Source organism: Clarias gariepinus, chromosome 13, assembly GCF_024256425.1.
Source record: "Clarias gariepinus isolate MV-2021 ecotype Netherlands chromosome 13, CGAR_prim_01v2, whole genome shotgun sequence".
NCBI classification, from domain to species: Eukaryota; Metazoa; Chordata; class Actinopteri; order Siluriformes; family Clariidae; genus Clarias; species Clarias gariepinus.
Genome location: NC_071112.1, coordinates 15,987,554 through 16,013,170, shown reverse-complemented (window position 1 = coordinate 16,013,170; position 25,617 = coordinate 15,987,554). Strand labels below are relative to the sequence as shown.

General features: G+C 40.0%; 1 protein-coding gene across 2 annotated transcripts in view; it reads right to left on the bottom strand.

Annotated features, from left to right (window-relative positions):
- Positions 1–713: 713 nt before the first annotated feature.
- kif26ab (kinesin family member 26Ab) overlaps positions 714–25,617 on the bottom strand; it is an 81,591-nt gene continuing 56,687 nt past the window's right edge. The window contains exons 1-13 of one of the 2 annotated variants that reach the window (XM_053509595.1): positions 21,063–21,669; positions 17,369–17,552; positions 14,129–14,338; positions 12,936–13,029; positions 11,457–11,719; positions 10,678–10,861; positions 8,544–8,703; positions 7,969–8,131; positions 3,975–7,296; positions 3,567–3,760; positions 3,388–3,411; positions 3,088–3,238; positions 714–2,992 (exon numbers count right to left, since the gene is read on the bottom strand). In XM_053509595.1, the coding sequence (XP_053365570.1) occupies positions 2,814–2,992; positions 3,088–3,238; positions 3,388–3,411; positions 3,567–3,760; positions 3,975–7,296; positions 7,969–8,131; positions 8,544–8,703; positions 10,678–10,861; positions 11,457–11,719; positions 12,936–13,029; positions 14,129–14,338; positions 17,369–17,552; positions 21,063–21,082 (5,148 nt within the window). In that variant the 5' untranslated portion in view covers positions 21,083–21,669 and the 3' untranslated portion in view covers positions 714–2,813. Of the gene's footprint in view, positions 2,993–3,087; positions 3,239–3,387; positions 3,412–3,566; positions 3,761–3,974; positions 7,297–7,968; positions 8,132–8,543; positions 8,704–10,677; positions 10,862–11,456; positions 11,720–12,935; positions 13,030–14,128; positions 14,339–17,368; positions 17,553–21,062; positions 21,670–25,617 lie in introns of those variants that run through there. The other variant, XM_053509594.1, reaches the window with a different exon arrangement.

The window sequence follows — 25,617 nt, the reverse complement described above, 5'->3', positions numbered from 1 at the left end:
AAGACATGCAGATTAGGTTAATTGGCGTTCCCAAATTGCTTCCAGTGTGTGAATGTGCGTGAGAGGTCCTACCACAGTTGTACAAAATGGGAATAAATTCAAAGGTCACCACTAGCTTCAACAGTTCCTAGTTGGACTACAGAGGTTCCAAGATGGATAGATGGATGGATGTCTCAAAATATATGATAAGCATAATAAAGATGTATAACCATTATAATTATTGTAGTTCTTAGTCTTGTGTTATTTGCTGCAACACTTACAATTCTACAATATATCAAAAGCAGGCATGAGATAAGCCAGTGCATTTTAATATGCATGTATAAATATACTAACAGTTTGATGTCACACCTCTAATCCAGCTATATTAGGCAATAACAGTTCAGCAGTCCCTCCTACAGCACAAGTAACACTCATGCTGCTTTGCAATGTGCCATAGCACTGTGGCCAATCATGAGTGATATTACAAAACTGAATGTTTTTACCTCACATCACATTTTTTGAACATTTTAAGCTATATATATATATATATATATATATATATATATATATATATATTTATTTATCGATTGACATTACATACGAATACCAAAATGTTCCTAAACATTAATATTTTATTAACATAAATGCATTTTTTAAATATTTATAATGCCCTCAACCTACATAGCACTTTAAAAGATGCTTATTGGTATTTAAAATAGAGATGCACACAATAATAAGAAGAAACATGTTTTTATTCACAACAGAAAAAAGTCATACCAAGTTGCCATATCATACATTTTTACACAGTTTGAAAATCTTTTACAAAACAAAACAAAAAAAACATTAGAAAATATGATCTAATATGAAAATGTGACATACATTTAGAATAAAAAAAAAACTTTTGTTTGGTGTTAGTTGGTTAATTCATGTTTTAACTGCCCATGACAGTGAAATCCAGCATTGTCATTAAAAATACATGTAAAAATGAACAAGAACATATCCAAAAATCATTAAAAAAAAAATCTCATGCAGCATTGTAAAAAAGGGCCTGAGCATGTATACTTGTAAAGGTTAACAAGGAAAAAATTTCAAATATGATCTCATGAACAGTAGAAATAACCGTCTTTATGTAATTATGCTGGTATGAAAAAGTCACAAATACATTTCGAAAGGCAGTTAACAAACAGCCATTGTGGACGATCTACACCTGTACAATTGCCTCCATGACATCAGGAATACAGAGGTATTTATTAGAGTTTACGCAAGTTAATCTACCAAAGAGCATTAAAAAGACAAAATAAAATGTTCTGAAACTCCAAATAAGGCCAGTGCATTTGTGCTAAAAGCAAACGCATTTTGAGGTTCTATGTGAACAGACTGCAAGCATGCATAGAACCAACGCCTGGCACTAGTACTTCAGTGTATCTCATCCACAGTGGTCCATCAAAACAACGCTGTAGCAGTTGTGTGTAGTCAATTTAATCAGTGCACAGTTTGTAACAATGGCAAAATGCAGGCTATTTCAGTTCTTCGTTTTCACTGAACAAACGATCAAATCTCCCTCAGCTTCTGATAAGCAAATTTATCATCTACTTTTAAATAATTATGGATCTTTTTTTTTAGATGTTGCTCTTTTATCTACTGGTTAAAGACATCTCAGTCTTCGCAGAACCTGTGAGACTGCATAAATCATGCGCTGCTTTATGCAAATAGCACCTACTCTGCAGGGCCCAAAGAGAAATTCACACTGCTGCAGTCTCAGTAAATGTAAACAAGGACCAGCAATAACATCTTTTTTTCCTTTTTTAATTTTTTTTTATCAGATCGTACTAAATGGTAAATTTTACTGTATATTAGATATCAAGCGAGATTTTCATTGGGTTCTCATTTATTATAAATAAATCCTTGTGTACATTTAATCTGGTAAAGAAAGAGAGACACCAAATGTACCGAATTGACTATTTTAGAAAATGTTCTTATAAAGATATGATCATTTGTAATGTTTTATTCATCTGAAATTACTCAAGGCAACTGAGTCTAAGTTGAAGAATTTAGCTTAAGCATGGGTTCAACCAAGATCAGCAGTGGTTGGATTACAACAGTATTACAAACGTAGCTCTTTAAAAGACATCACAGAGTTGCTTGATATGTAAGTTAGACAGTCAAACACAGTCAATACTAAGAGAACATAAGGCTCCAGAGGTTAGATGACAAAATGCTGAAAGGTGATAGTTCAGGAGAAGGCAAAGTCTAAGAAAATGCAATAACATTAGCTTATTGCTTTCCTTTCCTTTTGCCTTTAATATTCCCACAAAACTGTATTTTACAGACTGTTTAATCATATAAATACACTATACAATGTAATATAAAATCATTTTCTTCTTAAAAGTAATATGTTACGGGTTGGCTTAGGTATGCTGGTAAGAGCAATAGCACCAATACAAAAAAATAATGATTGAAATTATATCACAAAGGCACTTTGCGGTATATCAAACAAAACTCTTGGCTGAATAATGACAGTCTGTCTTTTTTTTTTCCAACATATCAGATGATCCAAAAATATCAGGTTGTTGCTTTTTTCCATTCAAATTCATTACACAGAGCGAGGCACTATATATTACCAGTACCAGTCATTTTTCATTGATAACACAATCCTCCTCTATGTAGTGTTCAGTGCTCTAGTCTTTTTTTTTTTTTAAGTTTATTCCTTGCCTTTTTGTTTTTTGTATCAGTGAATTGGCTGCTACATGTCATTTTCCTTCCATTTAGACTTCCAAGATTCTTTCTCACTTCTTTAGCTCACCATTTATCTCTACTTCTTTCCCATACAATTCTCACACCTCCACTTCTCGCGGTCCTTCTTGAATCTCTGATGCTACTCTTATGTCAAAGCAGGTCACCATCATAATACGGGACTTGCATAGGTTGACGCAGTACTCTAGTTCACTCGTGACTTGCTCTAGTGCCTCCATGTACTCTTGTGACTCTGGGTCCATGTCCTGGTCCACCTCAACTGTAGTGGGCACAACCAATTATTAATTAGTGGAAAAAAGGCATAGCTGGAGTGTTTACTAAGTGTAAAACTTAAATGCTAACTATAAAACTTACACTCTCCAATCCACTTTCTGGGGTCCATCATGAGTCTTGCTTTGGTGTCCTCCAGTTCTTCTTTCAGGGTGCCATGCTTAGTTCTGAGATCTCTGACCTGTTGCTGTCGCCGCTCAACATCCTTCAGCTTTGTGTTAAAATATAGCAGACCCTACGGAAGAAGACGAGCAGACAGTTATGCCTGAATCACTAAGAACCACATAGAAATCCCATATGATATAAGAACTTTTTTTTTATGTGCAAGTTCTTTCTTGTTATTTACATATATTGAGTTATATCAATCTGGTATGAGAAACATACCTTATCAACATCCTGAACTGTTTGCTGCAAAAAAATAAGATGGATATAAATGTTTCTTTCTATAACGACAAATTAATATACATAGATCAAAATGCATGAAGTATTCTAAGACAGCATTTGTGTTGAAACTAGATTTAGATAAATTTTCCATTTGCATCTCAGTCATCTTAGTTATTTACCTCTGTGGGCTGTTCTTGTCTCCGCCGCTGCAACCGTTCTACATCATCAATCTCATACACCTTGATTTCAAAGGGCTCTTTCAATGGGCCAGATATAGGAGGCAGATCCACCCACTGGCCTGTGTTTCCAGCCTTCATTCCCAGAGAGGAGGTGTCTGGTAAAGGAGCAGGGATGAGACGCCGCCTCTGAATGCCTAGAACATGCAGATGATGTGGAAAGTGAGTTATAGTACAAACAAAAACGTTGGTATAAAAACACAGACATAAATGTTGACACATGAAACAGCACAGAGCAATGATGCATCGATGGCCCAAGGGGAAAACTGATATGAGTAAGAACTCATGAAAAACCTATGAGAAGAATTGGGAGACTTTTAATTGTAGAATCATACACTGCATCCTACTCACCATTTGATCTCTTTTTGGGGGGCTTTGAGCTCCTGAGTCGCATGTTGGAAGACACTCCACTTTCACTCATAGAGTCATGAGCTGAAGATGCACTTCCAGTGGCCTCACTGTCTCTGATCATGCTCTCATACCCACTACTTCCCCCACTGTGGTAGAACAGTGCAGTTCGCCCCATGGCAGGGGGCAACTCTCCACTCAGGACACTACTGTTGTCACTTCCATGCCCACTGCTATACCTCTGTGGCCGTCTGGGAGCAGTGATCTTGCTATAAGGCGAAGGTAGGATGGGGATAGGTGTATGCTTGTCTTCATTAAGGTTCACACCACTGTCATTACCACTGTCAGAATCACCGGATCCCCTTGGTTGTTTTCCAGTTGGACTACCTGATGCCAGCTCACCTACTCGACTGTTTGTTGCTCGCATGGCTTGCTTAGTACCCATAATAGTTCCCCTTGTAGATTTACCATTACATCCTGCTGCTGCACGAGGTAATGCACTCTTTCCTGAAGGTGGAAGACTAGCATTCCTTGTTGCAGATGTTGTGAGAGACTTAGTTGAGGAACTTAGTGCTTTGGAATTGCTTGCAGATAATGTGCGAGCTTTGTTTCCATTTACAGGCACTGGTCTTGCATTAAGGCTGTTTTTGATTGGCCCATTTTTTCCCATGTTGAATTGATTGACATTGGGATTTGGCGAGGTAGTGATTGGGGAAGAAGTGGCAACAGGTGATCCAAACTTAGTAACAGATTTGCTTGACTTTCCACCAAGACTGGCCCCACTGTTCTCTCGACTGAGCACAGGTTTAGATCCTAAAGAGGTCAAACTGTCAGACCTTTCCAGGGATACCTGACTTCCATACATTTGTCCAGTGTCCCCTCTTGCTCCTCTGGCTTTGAGACTTGATGTTGTTTTGAGTAAATTATGATCAAACCTCAAATTGGATGTTTTTAAACTATGGGAGTCTCCTTTGTACCGAAGGTCATAATCATCCTCTGATTTTGCAGGCCTGAGAACTAGTGACTTTCCTGTCTCACATACAGATTTTAAGGCACTCGGTGGTAGTAAGATACGATTTTTCTGATCCAGACTGGATTTGCGCACCGGAGGTGGAGGAGGTAATATACCACCAGACAGCATACTTATGTCCTGCTTATTTGCTTTTCTATTTTTTTCCAAAGATGAAAACTTCCAGCTGCCTGATGATTCACTATCAAAGCTACCTTTAACATCAGCAGATGTATGAATGACTGGAACAGTCCCAAGTGTGGTTGCGCCTCTTCTAAGCTGCGGCATTTTGCTGGGTGTCTCAACCTTTTTAATGGCACTGGATTTTTCACATCCATCTACTACCCTTTGGGATAAAGTAGACACATATGCTGTGGGTATTCGTGAAATACTGTTAAAGTCTGTGCTTATTTTTCTAGTTGGTATGCCACTCATTCCATTTTTTAATTGCTTGGAAGGACTTGAAATTGAGGCCATAGGCAACTCTGCCATATTCTCTTTCCGATGCCATGGGTCATCTGATTTGCCCTCTAGTCTCAATGGTTCTCGTCTCCAACTGCTACTATTACTGCTCTCACTGATGCTACCGGTCTGGACTGTGGATGAGGTAGGTTTCATTTTCCTGGGAAGACTGCAATGCACACTGTACGGGTCTTGCAGGGTCTGGGTTGGAGATGAGTTAATATTATTTGGTTTTGCCATTTTTAAAGTATTTCTGATGGAAGGGTTTGTGGACTCTGGAGAGGATGAGCATTTACTAAGTGAGAGTTTACTTGATGTGGCACTATCACTATCCAGTTCTGAGAAACTAAAGCCACTATCATTCAAGGAGTTATTGGGTTCCTTCTGGGGACTTGTTTGGAACATGCCAAGAGAATCAAGGTAGAAAGCACTTCCTGGGTCAATTTGCGCATCATCAGGAAGGAAGACATCTGCAGACTGTGCTCCTTCACTCTCTAAGGTGCAGACACTCACTTCACTAAGCCAAGAACTGATAGAAGAACCACGGCTATCTAAAGAGACAAACGTTTCCTCTGTAAATGGTGTTACCATCTCAATATTTACTTGAGAGGCACCCACACTGGATGTATATGCATCAAACTCATCATTGATGCTGCTAATTATGCTCACTGGCCTAGATCCTGAAGCAAGGGCCTGTACAGAGCAATCACTATTGAAGCTTATAATGCTGGAAGGTCTTCCGTTGTCCAAAATACTTCCAATTGACAGTTCTTCTACAAGGGTGAACACCAGCTCATCTTCTCCATTTAACTCAACTGGTTGCTGCAGAGTTACTGTAGTTCTTAAAATATCCCGCTCCCTGAGTGTGGACTTAAGCTGGCATACCTCTAGTGGGGTCTTGGGGTTGAGATGATGAACCCTGCTCAAAAGAGGAGAATTGCCACCTGAACCACTCTGTTTTTGCACTTGATGGCTCATTCCAATGGGTGGTATCCTTATGGCAGACTTATCTTCTGATTCATTATTACCTCTTGTACTGTCTCTTTGTTGTGGAGGTGGGGGAGCAGGCTTGGGTAGTTGTTTCTTGTTGGAGAATACCTTTTCTCTCACCACTGGCTCTGAGTTTTCAAATGTGACTGATTTATTTTGTTTCCCAGTGGAGCATGGAGTTAAACTGTCTGTTGCAAGCCCCTTTTCACTATCTGCCTTTATACAAAAGGCAGTCATGGGCATATCTTCATCTGACATCGAAGCATTTTGCCATTTGGAATGTTCATTTTTGGTTTTGTGTTTGGGGCTGCCTGGTAGTTTACCATGAGCAGAAAGTGGCTGTTTGGATAATATACTGTCCTGCTGGGAGGATGATGTTTTGGTAGGAGCCTTTGGGGCAACCGAAATAGACCCTTCTTTGGGCTTTATTGTGATAATGTCTGTCTTAGGGTTTACTTGGGTTACTCTATCTTCACCAACAAAAGTACTTGGTTCCTCACTTCCATCAATACATTCCAGTCGCTCTTGAAGCTCAGCGAAGGTGTTGCACTTGAAAAGGTCTCGGTCGGTTTGTCCTTCTTTACCACGCTGCTTTCTGTTAAGGGATGGGATAATAGGGACAAAAGCTGGTGGACCCTCATTGTCACTGAGTTCTCGATCAGAAATTGGAGCACCACTAGGCCCAACGTAAATAACAGTATCACAAGACTGTTCACTGCTTGAGGAGTAATCTGGATCACTCAGTAGTGAGGGTAGGTCTGGGTCTAGTGCTACAGTCCGCGGATGAAAAGGTCTTAAATGTGGGGGTCGGCGAATTCTTCCTTCATCACAGGAGCTTTCACCTCCAGACGAACTGGATGCATACTGTGCAAGGAACACAAATTAGCATTAATAGTATGAACTAGTGCACTTGAGATATTGCAATTATACCTGTATATGAATGTTAATCATTTTAATATATTTTTTCTTTTATTAAATTACCGTCAAAGGAAATAGTGTAAATAGTGTAAATTGATCTGAATTTGCCAGTAAATACATATCTATAATCTGATTCTGATCTGAAGTATTATTATTATTCAATTAAATTATTAAATTCGTTTTATTAATAATGTAGATACTTTTTATATTGTTGCTTTTCAAACTATTCAAAGACAACCTTGAATGCAAAATACATTCACTCACACATCGTCTATACAATGCATATCCTGCATACAGGGTCACAGGGGGCCTTTAGTCCCAGAACACTTGGGCATAAAACAGGGTATACCCTGGATGGGGTGCCAATTCATTGCAAGGCATACACACACACGAATGCTCATTTACACAATTTGAGAACACCAATTAGCCTAAAGTGCATGTTTTCGGCTGTGGGACGAGCAGAGGGAGAACATGCAAACTTCATGCACACAGACCAGAGGCGAGAATGGAACCCAGACCCTGAAGGTGTAAGGCAGCAGTGCCATGGCGTGCCGCCCTATGCAAAATACAGAAGTTTTTATTTTATATAAATAGTTTAATTAGAAAGGTTCTACCAACCTTGGACTTTTTCTTCCTCATGCGGTGAATTCGTGAAGCGAGCTGGATGGTGGTGAGTGAATCAGCATAATGACCAGGTGAGTCTGAGACGTGAGCTATCATTGTTGTTCTACAGTTGATGTTCCCAAGTGAATCACGAAGCAGCATTGTAAGCTTACTATCCCTTAATAATAAAGGAAAATTATATAAATTTCAGGATTAAATATCAGAATCATGTTTTTTTTTTGTTTTGAGTTCATGTTTTAAATATGATCTAAAATAAGTAAATAGTGTAAATAAGTACAAACTTAATTTTATACAATACATTGCCGAGCACTATGAATGACATCAGCAGCATATAAAGCTGTCAGTAAACCTGTCAACACCACTCAGCATGTATAATCTTGTTGCTGGCAGCTTTGATTACATGTTCACTTTTTTTCTGTTACATCTTTGAAACTGAATAACAACAAACCTTATCCATCTTTTACATGTTTACATTAAAAACTATGTGTATAAGATCTTTAAAAAGAGAAAGGGTATTTTTGACATTTTTAATTTAGTAATAAAAAATGTCTGCTTTATGTTGGTCTTACCTGTATGGTACATGTTTGGCTCCATTTGTTAAAGCCAGGATGACGTTGCCCAAAGCGGTGAGGGACAGACACAGCCCGCCTCCTCCATCCCTGCTCTTACTAAGCACCTTTTCACAGCTGCCCAGGTCTATGAGGTGAAGTCTACTTCGACCACCAGACACTAGGAAGGAGGAGAGGAAATAGAAAAGAAAGAAAAACACAGGGAAAAAATAAAAGACAACAACATTTGTTAAAGTACTGAGGGCATATTAGGTAAAAACAATTATGTTCAAAGTGTATAAGGAGACTAATGCTGTGCCTGATAGCAAGTTGCAACTTGTAATACCCCACCTACAACCAGTGACAAATTATCCTTTTAACTTGTCAACTTGGGGTAGCCAACTTAACTAATAAATTCCTCCTAATTTAAAAGCAAATTGCCTTTGCTTTAATCTTAAATTAGTTTATATTGTATTGCGGGCAGTGCCGTCTCAGGCTGTTATAGCTCTGGATTGTTGGGGTTCTGAATTGCTGAGGGTTGGGGGTTCGAGCCCGGTCACTGGCGGGTTGCTACTGTAGGGCCCTTGGGCAAGATCCTTAATACCCATACAAATTCACTCTACTGTTGCCAGTTTTAAAGCCAGGAAGTGAAAGAAAGAGGGAAAAACAGGAAAACAAATGCTCTTTAAGTAACAAACTGCTTCAAAGTGTAAGGTTAATGTTTAAAATGGCAATAACAAGGCTATAGGTTTGGCTAGTTCACTACAAATTCTGTGTGATAGAAGGTAACAACAGGCAGCTGAGTTTAAGACAGTAGAATATACTATAGAATATATATATATATATATATATATATATAAATTATAGGATACCACCAACACTTCTACTCTAAAGTAACGTCATGTGCTGTACACAGCAACAGACCTTTTAGAAAGTACAATAAGTCATGCTATAAATAAGTCTGCTTGTTTGCTCATACGCTGCAAAAAGTGATTGTAGCAAATGAAAATATCTTGAACTAATCCACTAATTTTATAATGTAAAATTACAACAAACCAACTTTAAGTCAATCTAACGGAAGATCATTTTGCTAGTTTTAAAAATTCATTTCCTAAAAGAAATGGTTGTAATTTACACTTAAAACTAGTAAAATGTATGTAGAAATTGGCTTAGAACTCTTCCATTTAATTTGTTTTAATGGCCAATATTAAACATGTAGATATATTTCACTAGAATAAAGATATTCCCTCTCACTACAATATCACTTTTGCAGTGTAATCCAAAGACTTATAAAACCATTGGAATAGATAAGAAACTCATACAGCTGTGTGCTGCAGATGTAATAACGTAAAAGAAATGTCATAGAAAATTGTCTGTGTCACAAATGACACCATTCTGTGAAGACATTTTCAGTGCACCACAGCTTAATGCACAAAACCTCTTGAATAACCACTATTACCTTTTGTCATGGCATTATAACTGTCATTCGGTATGTCACATAAAGTTGCCCTGAAGGGCACAAAAAGTTCAAGCAAAAGCTGCCTCAAATTATCCTAGCTTTACCCGGGTTCACAAAACTGCAGAGAAAAATGGGTTTCAGAGCTGGCAACATTCTCTTTACTGTTCAAGTGTCATCTTGTGCCCTTTTCTTTTTCTGTTCCTTATAGTTTTTTTTTCCCCTAAAAGCTAGTCAGCTTTTATTTCCATTCAACACAAGACTGCACAGATTTTCCTATGTTGGCAAATATTGAGCATTTCCCCCATGCTAATGAGAACTACAGCGTTGCATTCTGACAGGTACTTCTATATTATGATTGTGGTCATTAGCTGCTCATGAATTATTACTGTCTGTTAAAATTCCCATTAAAGTTTAATGAAGTGGTCAAAACAGGCCTGGTTGATTTACTATCCACATGATAGATTGAGAGAAAAAATGAAAGGGTGATGGGAAGGTAGCTTTGATTTAGTCTGTAATATCTTAGCTATTAGATTAATGAGTTTGAGATGCAGCTCTCCACCTCTGCGAGTATGAAAGTGAGAAAGAAAGGTAAATGGAAGTGCAGCCCATCAATTAACTGCACAGAGGGAGATCATCAGAGCTGGAATGTCAATTAACCACACACACACACATACAAATATCCATGGAGATACTCACTTCCACCCTTGCCACTCTTTTCCATTCGATACTGATATATGTGAAAAGTGAAGAGCATATGCGAGTTCCGCCGGTCCTCTTCATCTGCATCAGGATGGCTGGTGCTGCGTGCTGCCAGGGCTGCGTCTAGAAAGAAAGCAGCCTTTTCAGCTGTGGGCGCCCGCAACTCACTGTGATTCTGGAGCTGGAACCATGTGCAGAAAAAAAAATTGACAGATGAGTATTATTGATAAAAATGAATCAGTATTACAGATGACTGTTATATGAATCAGATAATCTCAAGCCTGAAATAGAAAGAAAAGGGACAACACTCTGAGGAACACAGAATGGAGCCAGACTTCCTCTATCTAAACTTCACAAGCCTACAGGCAGCCTTTGAAGTGTTGGCCTCATACGGCCCCCCCCAAAAACAACATCTGATGCCAACACCTGGCAGTGCTTTCAACTACCCGCTACCCCTTCTCCCCAAACGCCAAATACCCCACTGGCATTTACCCTCCTCCAATGAGGAGACTAGTGGGGAAGGGGAAGAGACACAACAGCAGCACACCTACATTGAGAAGGGTGAAACAGCTGCCTGTCAGTGCAGGACTTCATGACATTACAATAAAAAAAAGCTTCTTAAATGAAGTGTAGTTAAAGATAACCCATTTTATTCATGCACAGACAGCAAACCAAATTTTTTTTTTTTTTAAAACTATTGGACTTACAGGTTCATTTTGAAAAAGAAAAAAGAGACAAAAATAACAATAAAGCCCTAGCCATAGGCTCTCACTAACCTGTGTGCCACAGATGGGGTCTTCGAGCAGGTAGACCCCTGGCGACTGGCCATCCTGCAAACTGCCTGTTGAGACATCCGAGAGCAGATCTTGCAGACCTTCGTCTTTGCCGTGGATCTCCACAGCCGAGACGCGTACAGAAAAACGTGTGCCAGTTTTCTCTCTGCGCTCGCTGATGAGCTTGAAGAGCCAGGAGATGGCACAGGGAGCAATGCCAAGGCTCTGAGAAGAGCTGTCTTTGCCAATCATGGTGTACGTCTTGCCTGGTGAGGGGGAGAGAGCAAGCTGTTAATTCTGGCAGCGTATTGAGATCCGCTCTGCCTACTGGTGTCTGCAGAGCTCTGGAATTTCAAACGAGCCTTTTCTACTGATGGTATCAGTTGTTAAACGTTTACTCAAATTCATTTATCAGTATTGTTTGGATAATAAAGAAAAAGGGAGGGAATGAGGGAGTTATAGACAAAGTGGCTAGCTGTAGAGGGCCTTTCTTCTTAACATAACAGTAAGAAAATATGCTGAGTTCATAAACTGTGGGTGAAGGGAATTTCAAAATATGATTTATTAAACACTGTTAATTAGGCTTAGGTTGTGGTTAATGATAATTTCTCTAAGAATTATGTTATGATTTACGATATATGCTAGCTGTCAATCAAGCAAAGGGTGGGGTAGTAAACAAGTAATAAAACTTAATTAATTAAAATATCATAAAAAGTGTTTATCAACACAAGTGAAGTGAGGACTAGACCACATAGATGTGAAAATTTTGAACACTGTGGTTAGATCACTGTTTACAATGCCAAAAGGCGATGATTTCACAACCTATTTTTATTTACTTATTCAGTCACCTTACATGACCTCAGTCACTCACTCACTGGCGCACACACACACACACACACACACTATGGGCAATTTTGGGAACGCCAATTATTCTAACCTGCATGTCTTTGGGCTGTGGGAGAAAACCGGAGCACCAGGAGGAAACTCACCAAGCATGGGGAGAACATGCAACCTCCATACACACAGACTCAAGATGTGAATCAAACCATCAACCCTGGGGATGCAAGGTGACGGTGCTACCATTAAGTCGCTTTACCTTACCTTACAAACTAAAATGTTCACTACTTGTGGTGCTTACCACTGAATACTACTTATCAATCATGTTGACTGTGTTACAGCCTTAAGACATTCAAATGCAATAAAAACATACATTATTAATATTCCAATTAATATTTTATACCTATGGCCTTTCTGCTCATAATTGTCACACACACACACACACACGAAATCGACCTGAGTGTTTCACTACAGGCTTTTAAGGAAATAAGAAGAACAAACCATATGTATTTAGTAGCTAAGTCACTGCCACCCTGGACTATAAGCCACATGGTTTGCTATTCCACCAGTAAGTCATTATTAAAATGTAATGTGTTGTAAAGGTGCTGTAATGCTATCGCAGAATATTGGACATGAAAAGCTTACCAAGTTTAACATGGCCAAAGCTGAAGATACATCCATCTGCTCCATTCACCACTGACTGGATAATTTCAGCCACGGTCCCTGAGCACACTTCAGCCTGCAGACATCCAGAAAAGACAAGGATATGAGCAGTCAGATATTGTAGATGACAATCCACTACTGCGGATTTCATCACAGGACGCCATGTACTGTGCAAAAGAACTTGATCAGTCTGAAATGAGGATATTTCCGCCTCATACAGATATCCACTTAATTCTTTCATTAGCACCAGAAATAAAGTGCGACACCAAATCAACTGAGTAGCAGCTCATCATGGATTCATCATGCATGGGGAGGGTTTACCCCACTGCAGTCTACAGTGCTGTCATTACAATCTGTTCCACTAGCCTCAGTCCACAGGGACAGTCGGCTACTGCGGCAATCTCCTTCCATACATCACACACAGAAAAAGTACACACAAGGACAAACAGGCTACCCAACTATATACTAAAGAACAGCACATTTTAATAAACTACTGACTAGAATAATGTGCCAGTTAAGCCACTAAAGCACTTACGCAGTGAGTGATAAAAGTAAAAGTAGATTTACCCTCACGCTCTCCTTGTTTTAAACGTTACTATGAATAGTTTAATCAAACAAACACTTTAAATCAAGCATGCACTAAAGAAACAAATGAATTGTTTGTTTAAAGAGCTATAAAATGAGTTTAACGCCGACTTCTTTCAGCACAGACATTAACGAGTCAAGCTCAGTTGCCACAAAACGTCAGCTAAATTGTTTTCACTTAATCATTCTCAAGGACCCTGCATGTCTCTAAAGTGTCTCCTTATGGTTATTTTTGTGGCTGTTTGAAAGGCACTCTGGTCTTCATTCGGGTGACGAACCTCAAAATGTTGCTAAATATATGCGATCGGAATTCAACTCATTTCCCAGACTTAACGGAAACAGCTGCTGTGCCCATATTATGAAGAATGATGCTGAAGTAAGATGGCCATTTTTGCATTAAGCCTCAAGCCCTGTCCAGAATATGTGTGTGGGAGGAGTGGGGGGTGTTTGTTTATGTGTGGTGCAGATGTCCTGCTGCCCTTGAGGAAATGTCTTAGCCCAAATGTACTAGAACATAACCTAGGAGGGAATAAAGCAAAAACTATCACAAAACCAACACAATTCACAAATTGTTTTTTGTTTTTTTTTACCTGGGAGGCATCTTGGGTAAAGACGGCATCAAAAGTGAACATCTTTGGAGCAGCTAGTGGTGTACGTCGGTGCCCTGGGCTGGGCTGGGTAAGGAGCGAAGGCTCATACAGGGTCAACTGCTTCTTCCGCTGGTCCACCTTCAGGAAAGACATGGACTCAGAAGAGTCCTGTACACCAAGAGATGGACAGATCCGCACCATCACCTTCACCTGCTCAGAGCAACAGAGAAAGAGAAAGAAAAAAGTAAGGATGTTCATACAGGAAAAAATATTAAAACTGCATATTCAATGAGGCTAGACTGTGAGCTTGGAAAAATGAGCAACTCTACCAAGCTCAAGATTTGAACAGTCGTCAAGATTTGCTGATACAGTTAGTGTATAATCTGATGACAAATAAGAAAGCTGTATAAAAGCTGTAAGGAACTGTAAAGAACGCTTTTAGCACATTTTACAATGTCACACCCAAACACTCAGAGCCAAAAAGGGCCTAGCAGCTGCGAAACTGCTCTAATTAATCCTCACAACACAGCAATGAGAGCCTGAGCCTGCAGACATCACTCAGTGGCCAGACAAACACAAGTACAGTATGGCACATTCCCCCTGGAGTTCCTACAGCATTCCGATTCTAAGCAGCACAAAGCCAAGTCACATCCTTGTGGACCTGTGGTTAGTGTTTATTTACAGCTTCAGTCCAGCTTTGGTCCAGGAGAACAATGTCACCTTTGCTTTATCCCACTGTTGTGCCAGTGAACAGAGGAATGTTTATGCCATAGAACCACCCATGGCCAAGCTCCCCTTCGTTCCTGCTGCTCCGCGGGGGCCGATTATGTCTGACGGACATGTGCACATGTTGAAGGAAATTACTCTGCCCGTGACATTGGAAACAGGTTTCCACATATGACTGACCAAAAAAAGTCAGGCTAAGTCAACAGTCTCCACTATATTTACACTGGTTGGGCAACAAGGTCTTGCACACCTCCATATATTTTTTAAATGGCTCTGTTATCCCGGTTTCAGGGCCTATATATATCCTGTCATATGTATCCATCCATCCATTCATTGTCCATCCATCCATCTCTTCATTCATGTATCTCCATATACTATATACAGAGTATAAGCCCTTTTGACACAGAAACTATAAAAAACACTATAAAAGCAATAAAAAGTCCACCTCCATATTGCGTTTTGTAATTTCTATTTCATTCTGTGATGAGGGTCTTCTTCCATTTTACACATATCTCATCTCATCCCTATCATCAACTCTGCTCCCGGGTTAAAGACAAGTCAGCATTGATCCCTTGATCCCGATTCCTCTCTCCCTCTATATCTATATGTGTAGTCATGTTCAGGTCTATGTTTTTTGTGCAAAAATATTCTACAAATCATCTAATCGTAGCAAGTCTTACTATTAGGCAAATACAACCTCAGATGTATTTCAGATTAGACCTATTTCACTTGCCATTATTTATTTAATAAAAATAAAGCAAATAAATATATAAACACACACACACACACATATAAATATATATATATATGTGTGTGTGTGTGTGTGTGTGTGTGTGCAATACTAAGTACCCCCTTACTGATATGTCTTGTCCACCAGTGTTGGGGGGGTATGTTACTTTTTAAAGTAACTGATTACATAACAAAATTACTGTCTTTATAAAGTAATCACTTACATTACAGCGTTACTTTCTGATAAAAGTAACTAGTTAGATTACTTTTTCATTACAGTAAACTCCTTTGTGATTTCTCATGCATTTTGTGTTAGTCAAGACCTTTATAATTATTCAACCATCATCACTCAGCAAAGTTTGGACCCTTAATCTGTTAACTACTAACACCCCTATCTCACCTATGCAATTTTGCACAGAAGTATGAAGTACGGTTCATTATGATTCACTGCAACTTTTGGCGCTGTGATTACCTTTCCATCTTTCCGCCCGCCGGTCCGGGCATAGTAAAACACTAAGGGAATGGGAATGACTGCTGTCTGGCTTACGAATTACATAAAATGTCTAAATAACGAATTACATTTTTGAAAAAGTAACTAAATAACTGAGTACTTAAATGGCGAGTTAGATTACTCGTTACATCAAAAAACTAATCCAAGTACTCTAACGCGTTACACCCAACACTATTGTCCAGTGATCTAATTTAATTAGCAATTATTCCATAATAAGTGCCTCCAGAACCTACGACAATTTTTAATGTAGCACCACAGTCAATTTCGTATCACTTATAAATGTTCTGTTATGCTGGTAACAATGTCTTTGGGGTATAATTCGAGCAATATGTACTGTATAATTTACCCTTTGTAAATGTTCGTGCTATAATGAATTGTAACCCAGCGAATGCTGAGTTTGCCCAAACTTCAGTCCCAGTCGATCATTTCAGGCGACAGCAGATGTGAGTTTGAGTAGCGGAGAGAGGAAGCTCGTTAATGAAGCTGGGTTTCAATGAATCCAATTTACAATGGGCAGTTAGCAATCATCTCAATGGGTTTGAGCTTTTGGCAACATGTGTTATAATAATCTTACAGAGCAGGTGGTATCTAATCTGTTGCAAATCTTCTCGATCTCTATAAATATGGTAGCATGCAGCTGAACAATAATAGACAAAGGGGATACATGCTGAATACTTGCTACTGCTGGCTTTGATTCTATGCAGAGCTTCCAACCATTCCAACCACTAAACATTTACTACTTTATCATAAAGACTATATATTTCTCTGTAAATTCTTACTTCGACTAGAAAGTTTCTTTGTAGCTTTGCAAGTATTATGCATTTGCGTTCAGCTCTATGAAAAATCTTTTCAGATAGACACATGTTTAAAAAAATCCAAGCAGGTAATAAGAGGAAAAATTGTTAATGGACACCTCCCACAGAGAACAAAGCAAAAAAAAAAGCAAAAGAGAACAAGAAGAGCAGATTCATGACCATTCCATGGGATTTATACCACTATTAGCCGGCACTGCCCCGAGCCTGTCTGGGCAGCAGGCTGCATGATGCAAACAACTGCAGCTGTGCACAGATACCCCACGTTGTGTGTGTTTGTTAGCGTGTGTGTGTGTGTTTCCCCACTGAACAGAGAGATGTATGGCCCTGCATTTCTCTGGTCAGGTTAAAACCAAAAGCACTCTTTATTCACTGTCAAAGAATGCATGTGTAAGCACATTGATAGTTTCCGTGTGTGTGTGGGTGTGTATGTGTGTAAGTGTGTGTGTTTATTTATCTGACCTTGCCCATGCCGGGGTTCTCCTTGGCCTTTGTGCTGGCCCTGAGCAGGCATGGTGGAGCGGGTGGAGGGGACAGCTGGAGGATGTTGCTGAAGTTGGTGGGGTAAATAGACGGCTCCGGGGGCTGCAGCATAGGTGGCTGAGTCTTTTTCCGTTTGGAAGAAAGGTTCAGCTTCTGTGCTGCCCTGAAAACAAAAAAACACCATGCAATTCACTACAAGCAAAGTCTCAAGCTGTTTGTAGAAAATCGCTGCCATGCACTGCAACTAATCAACCCAAAGTTCCTGCACACCACAGGGAAGGTTGTTTCCAAAAAGCCTTTAAATATTGCCTCTCATTCAAGTGGAGATGGTGAAATGAAAATCAATCTGCTCTTTTGCTGATTGATTTAACGGTATAGCTTGGCATTTACAGAAGTGAAAGGTCAAAAGCGCCATCTCAAAGCCAAAGTAAACACACACCAGCCTCGCTGGCTTTCTCTGGCCCGTTCCCTCTCTGCAGGTTGCCTCCTTCCTTTCCTTCACATAACTAAATGGGCATATTATGCCCCGTCACCCCAAAATGCCCTCCTCTTTTTCAGAAGGAAATGTGAGACTGCGGCTAATAGGGTCAGTTCCGCCATTAGCCTTGACATTAACCATTTGCTGGCTCTGACTCCACAGTAAACCAGCCATAATAAGGACATTAATCTCATTCGCATGAAATACAGGCTCAACATTTTAAGCAGACACATAATAAAGTCTTCAGTGAAATGGCAGCTAAGTGTTAGTGGTACATATGAATAACTTTACTTGCTCTAAAGCTAACATGGTTTTGTGTCTAGTGAAAAAGATATGACAGAAGGAACATCAGGAAAGGTACAAAGAAAGAAAAAAGGGATCAAAACCACAAGGAAACAGGAAAAGAAGGAAACAGAAGAACTAACAGAAGATGCTTAGGCTCTGCAGGTAACACTAATTAGGAGGAGGCTTACAGGAAATGAACTGCGTGCTATGTGGAATGCACTAACTGGAGGAGAGAAGCTGACAAGCGGCATCTGTCTCGTGCTGAAGACTGTAGTGCTACAGGGGGAATTACTCAATACCACACACCGCGAGTGAGCAGCACACCCACCAGTCGGAGTTAACTACAACAAAGTTAATGTCCCAGTTCTCATAGTAGTATTTTATTCCTGTAAACCTGAGCTTGTTTTTCATACATAAATCTTAAAGCATATGATCCTGTAACTATTATAAATTATGAAACAGTACGAAACGTTTCCTGTGATGATTTTATGAGGGTTGTGGGGTGGCAGGAAAAAACGTAGGCTGTCTGATCCTAGGCACATATCACAAGAGAACTTGGAGAAACTCTCCACCACCCATAACTATGTGAGTAAAACTCAGCGTGTCTGACTTTCGCCGGTACTTGAAAACACGGCACAGTGACATCAACCCAGGGTTCAGCAAGTGACACCAAATCGACATGGCTGCTTAAAGCATCAACATGACTGCAAATTAGCGCTCCTTACCTGTAAACCAGTTAAGCTGCATACAAGATTATTTGCGTTAGATGTGTCTCAACACAAACATGCTTTAGCTTGCTGAAACAGTCCACTGTTTTAACTTCTATGTGTAGCTTGACACATGGAGGTCAAACATTATGTGATTTAAAATTTGGGGGAAAGTCAAACGCAGCAATATAATCAGTCACTCACTCATCGTCTATACCGATTTATCCTGTCCGGTTGCCAATCCAAGGAGACTTAGGCCATACGGCGGGGTAGACCCGGAATGGGGTGCCAATCCAGCACAGGGCACACATACACACTACGGCCACATCAATCAGCCATGTTCTTTGGACTGTGGGAGGACACCGGAGCAACCAGAGGAAACCCACCAAGCACTGGGAAACCATGCAAATTCCATGCACACAGACCTCAAGGCAAAAATAGAACACTTGACCCTGGAGGTACAAGGCAACAGTTCTAACCACTAAGCCACTGAGCCGCCAAAGCAATACACACTTAAATAAATATTCAAGACGAGGAGCTTCGTAAATGGACAAATAAAATGAACATTTTTAAGCAGACATGTCCATGTGCCAATTGGATGTATGTTGTTTTTTTTTCTATTTATTATATTGTTTATACAGAACAAATTCCACATAGACAAGTTTCTCTAATGAGCAGATCTTGCAGGAAAAAAAGAAATATTTCAAAACGTTTTAATGAAACTGACTTCGACAAACATATCAAAGGGCTACCTGAAAGTGAATGAATGAACGAACGAATGAGGCAGTGTTGAGAGGTCATGTAAACAAGTGTGTATGCTATTCAACCGAGCAGTGTGTGTATGACAGGTGGTGGGTGTACATACTGTATGTGTGTACAGCCACATCGTCTTTCCTCAGCAAGCAGACTCCTCATTAGTCCAGTCTATCATGCCTTTGAACACAGCTGTGTGTGTGTGTGTGTGTGTGTGTGTGTGTGTACTGGGTGAACACCCTCCTTATGCTCTATCTTTCTATATATCCACGAGTGTCATGCTCGCTTTATTCCTCCCCCCTCTGTCCTTTCTCTCCTCTCCTCTCCCTCTCCGGTCCACAGCGACAGCCCAAGAGCACAATCAGGGAACACACCGCTGGCTGATGAAATAATTATAGCGTCCAAGAGGAATACAGGAGGAGTTGCTCCCGGGGGAAGTGCTGGCCCATGAGTAAGGGAGGTCTGTGAGTATGCGTGTGTGTGTGTGCATGAGAGTGTGTGTATAAGTGGAAAGGAGTGTTAGCACTATGAAAGAGGAAAGAGGAGACAGACGCAACGTCACAGGCGCGAGACAAGCGGAGTGTGTCACTGATTGTGATCCAGAGACAGTACATCTCCACATACATGATAATTGTGATGCTTTCAAAAGCCTAACCCACTTTAGTTTATATTTGTCTAATGTTCTGCACAACAAAAATAAACAGCATTTATTTCAGCTGAAAAAGCTTAATAGTTCAAAACTGATTTTGTTATATTTGTAAGTGTAAACCATTCGTTATAATGCACAAAACAGGTTTGACCTCCTAAACGTACACTCTTATGATGTAATATTACCATGATCTATTTTCAGTGTTTTCTCAGTAGTGACCACATTAGGCTCTGTAGTATAGGTCTAACACGATTATCCTAGAGTGTTCATTCATACATGAACAAGAAATAAAATGCTTATCACATGTGCAATTCCTTCCTTTCATGCCACATTCTCTTTTTCCTACATTTCTTTGATTTTGCTTTCTTCCTCTATTCACACCCTTTTCTCTTAATTTCTCTTCCTCGCTTCCCCCCCTACATCCCCCCCCCCTTCCAACACCCCTCAGAAAAGAACCTGGCTTGGCTCATAGATGGACGCTTGCCATAAGGAACATGCCAAAGTGCCTATACTTTCCATTGCTTATCCACCTGTTCGACTTCACAGTAGCAGAAACACAGATACACTTTCACACACAATGTGATAAACAATTTAACCTCACCCATCACATGTCTTGACAGGTTCAAAAGTTGCTGAGAAATCACTTTCACCTTTGGAAATTCCTATTTATATTTCGAAAAAATGAGTGAAGACCGGATAAGTAAGGTAAGTAATTAATTTAAATACTTTTATTTATTAGGTTGACAGTAAAGTACAAGAGATTCATGAATTTATACACACAAAGTGAGAAAAAGTACTTACACATCGTTCCAGTCCATCATCTAACGAAGTAGGCACTCAGTTTTGCCAAAGGCACCCAAAACAGACTAAAGGGGAATGTCCAGTCTATGCATCCATATCCGCACTTTGCCATTGGGTCCAAATCTCCTTGTGTCTCTATGTCTAACAATTGTTTATTGTAGGTGAAAAGATCCAGATGAGTTTGAAGCAGAGAAAGTCCAGTACCAGTAAAAGGATCTGTGCCATGGAAGGGACTGAAGAAAGCAGAGAGGCGAGAAGAGGGATGCAGCAAGGGCATAAAGTTCCTCTTCGCTATACATTTCCCATAATCTGTTTAACTCCACAAAGAATCCAGCTGTAAATCAAATACTCTTCTTTCCATTCATTCCAGCAGGCTTGGCTTCTCTTCACCTCTTCTTACATGTCACTCGGTGACCTGCGCTAGATCTTTTTGCACCTTTCTTTCCTTTCCTCTCTTTCTCTGTCAGTTCATTTAATCCTACACTTCCTCTGTCATACCTCCCCCTCCTCCCCCATGTCTTCTTCTCCGCTGTGCACCAGGAGGGAAATGAGGATGAAATCTCGCAGTCAAGCTCCGGCTCGTGCTGCCAGAGATACGTTAGTAGCCATGCAGCATTCTCATTCACACACACACACACACACACACATACACGTTTACACACACACACACACACATATACACAGCTCACTCCCTCCCTCTCTTTCTTTACACAGCCCTGCCCCTTTTACTCCACACAGCCAGAAAAGGAGTTCACATTGAGCGAGGGTGCGCCTCTCTCTCTTACACACTCACACATGCCCCTTGCTACATGAATACTTCATGTGTAAAGAAGAAGCTCGTTCTTTCTTACTCTGTCCCACACTTCAAACAGATATACAGTGAGTCTATCCGAGATGGAGAAAAGTAAAGATTGAAAGAATAGAACAAAAGAGTAAAGGGAAAAAAGACGATTTTATATGTAACCTGTGTGCTTCACTCGGACTGTTCTTTGTCAAAGATGTGATCAGTGTGACGGCTGGGATAATGCTATTCATTACCACATGTGCCCTCTGAATAGTGTGTTGCGTTCAGGTGAATCGTCAGATCGATTAAGATAAGAAAAATGCACGAGTGCACACAGTAACTGGCCATCTATTAAGGGCATGCTGACAGGAATGCCCTTGTCCTTAGTAAAAAAAACAGAAAAGGAGAAAAGACAAGGAACAGCCAATGAACGGAACAACACTTTGTTCTTAGCGAGACAGCTTGATATTCCCTTGACTGTCAATTTACTTATCGAGCATGTTGTATAGAATCATGCAGTCTTCCTTTCCTAAGAGTCTTAGTCAATGTAGCACAGCTTTACACACTGCTCTCCTAACCCACTGCCCTACATATGCACACTAGAGTGTATACTCTCACAGCCTGGAAGAGCTGGTAGAGCGCAGAGGCAGCACAGTCAGACCATGTGTAGTATGAATGCTGATCAGTCATGCTAGAGGCATGGTCAAAAACCATGTGTCTCATAGCTCATGTATGAACACATTCATGCTGCGGTATACATATGCAATATATGGTACAATTGTTAGAAAACTCAATAATAAAAAAAACAACTGAACAACTAAAAACCTGCTATATTTACCTGTATGTTTATTTAACACCTTATACTTTATGTTTTATTTGTTAGATTAGAGTGCGTTATTAAATAATTTACAATAAGTCTGAACCTGCAAACATGTCCAGGACATTTAGAAGGTAATGTCTCTTTACATAAAAGTCCACTTGATTAGATCTGATTAGACTTTTTTTAATTATCTATCTGAGGAACACCGCTGGTGGTCAGTGATGTATAAGTCCAGACAAACAAAAGCATTTTGATATAGTATTATAGTATTATCCCAATGTTGATATAGTATTATAGCATCATATATCACCTTATGTCTAATATGTGATATCAGAGATCAAGTGCAGCTTTACTACACCATTTCAGATATGTGCTTTACTACCCCTAAAAGGATAAGAGACAGCATGGAAAAATGCCCATGTATGCTTCAATTAGCAAGAAATTGACCACCATGTCAACACGAACTAGTAATGCTCATATATTTCAGTATCGATGACTACTGAAACAAAGCTCAGAGCAAATAAAGGAATAAAATGATCTCTTAGGAACCATTCATTTCAGCATCGGCAAAAGCCAAATGGATAAATGTTGCATACCTGTTAAACCCAAGCAGGGGAAACTGAGGCAACAATCAATCCGGCAGCGTTACAAATACTAATGTGTGTATCGCTCAACGTGACAAGGGAGCTGAAGTCATCAGTCTCTCAGGCAATTCAGAGCACACACATGTGAGCAGCATGTACAAACAGTGCTGGATAAGACAAAGCATTATGTTGCTGTCAGGGGATACAAAAGGTACTTTAAGCTTTTACTAATGACAGGATGGACGTGATTGGAGGAGGGGTGTTGGTATTGTGGTACGCAAATCAATGTCTTTGTCATACCCGTGTTATTTGTTTAACCTATTGAGGACTCAAACCAGTTAGATTGCTGTCTATAATGTAACCCCCCCCCCCCCCCCCAACCGCCCCCAATGGCTTTCAGTTTTTGTCAAATTTGCAAGACGAAATCATCTGGCCAAGGGAGCCATTAACCCTCGGACCCATTAGCTTTGGGAGGCTCTCTCACACTATCTGTTTGTGTCTGGGTCAAATAGGTCCTCTGGCTAATTGCAATGTAGGCCCTATTTACCATCCTTGACATTTTGCTTTCTGTATGTTTTTTTTTTTCTCTTTTGGCCAACTAGATAACAGAGCTCTCGTTATTCAGGCAAAAATCAGATCACCCAGACTGATATCAGAATACATCACCGTTATAAAACCACTTGTACCCAACAGTTTTCCACTTGGCTACCTTATATTCTAAAACCAGCTTCCTTTTTCTCTTCAACATTCTGCACGCCATACACGCTCATAAGCAAATATAATCAATCTAAAAAAATCTTACATACTATAATTTGTTTTTGATTTTGTTTTAAACTTGTTTCAATTTTATTCTGGGCCCTAATGCTCACTATTGATTTGTGGCCCTATAATATAAATGCTGAACACTGGAGCATGGCCCAGGGCTTGTACGGATTTGACAGAGGTCTGTTCAAGCCTGATGATATCACCCATTGGAAATAGCACAGGGCAATTCTGCTGCAGATTAATGAGGAGGAAAATTAAATAATGTCATTAAGAGGGTACCAGTAACCTGACAGCCAGGATCTCACAATACAAACAATTACTTAATTCACAATCTTTTAAAAACAACAGAGCCACGTGTGCAGTAACCGTCTCAACTTTCTGTCCTGTTGTCTTCACTACAGTAAGCTTGCCATGTGAGCACTTTAGGTAACATGGTGACAAAGCCACTGTTTTTTTTTTTTTAAAAAAAAGGATTACTCCATACAATGGGCACTAAAGGATGATGTCATTTTCTGCTGTGCCCGGCTATATGGGTTCAACTGAAATTTAGTTAACAGGGTTAAGAGGCAGTTAGTAACCACTCATGCATCACACAAAACAGGATTTTACTTTGCTTAAAGGTTAAGTACAAACTAAAGAGTAATAAATATTTGAGCATTCCTCTCTCAATCCACCGTGAGACACTCAAAGCCATTACACAAAGCCTGTGAATAAGTTTAGCTATATGGTAAAGCATGCTCAGTCATGCAACTGTATCTGTATCATTAAGGGATATTAGCGGAGTAAACAAAGGCTCTTTAAATAACCTCTGAACACATGGCTACTCTGTTTGTGGAACAGAAAGCGATGCATTTCCTTCCCAAAGTGACAAACAGGGGGACAGAGTGTAATCGAGACTGTGAAGGAGGCATGGATCTGCTGTTACATACTCCTACTGAGCGTGTGCAAATTGCAAGAGCGACATATGACATCAGTCAGACATGCATATGGTTTTGGCTGTCGCTCTCCACATGACTCCTGCACAACATAGCTCTTGGCACCCCATGTTCCTGCTGAAGCACTTCTCATATACTGTCCCTCATTACTCACTTTGAACACATATCTTTTTCTCTTTTGACTTTTGTCTTTTGCCGCTTTAATTCATTCATCAGCCACTGCTCCTCCTAACACTGTCTCAGTTTCAGCTCTTTTAGCATAAATAGTCACGTATAGAATCATGAGCTCTTTCTCTCACACGGGCTGAGTGAAATTTGGCTCCAGCTCCGAGGGATCTGTCAGGTGCAGAGCTTAGTGTCTGCCTCAGCTGCATCCACTCATCTATATCCATTACATCCATTTTCAGCCAAGAACCACAAATGTGAGGACACTGTATATGGCATTTCTGTCTTTTCATTCAAATGCGTTTAGGAATACTGTAGCAGCACACTTCACTTCACTGATTACCTGTAGAGCAGGGATTGTCTTCAATGAGATGTGAGCGATGAATTATTAGTGTACTCTATAATTAGGCTTACCACAGCTAGCAATGAAATACAGATTTACACCCTAAAATTAAGAACATTCTGCTGCCCTGCAATAAGCAGGCTGGCAATCAGGACTAGG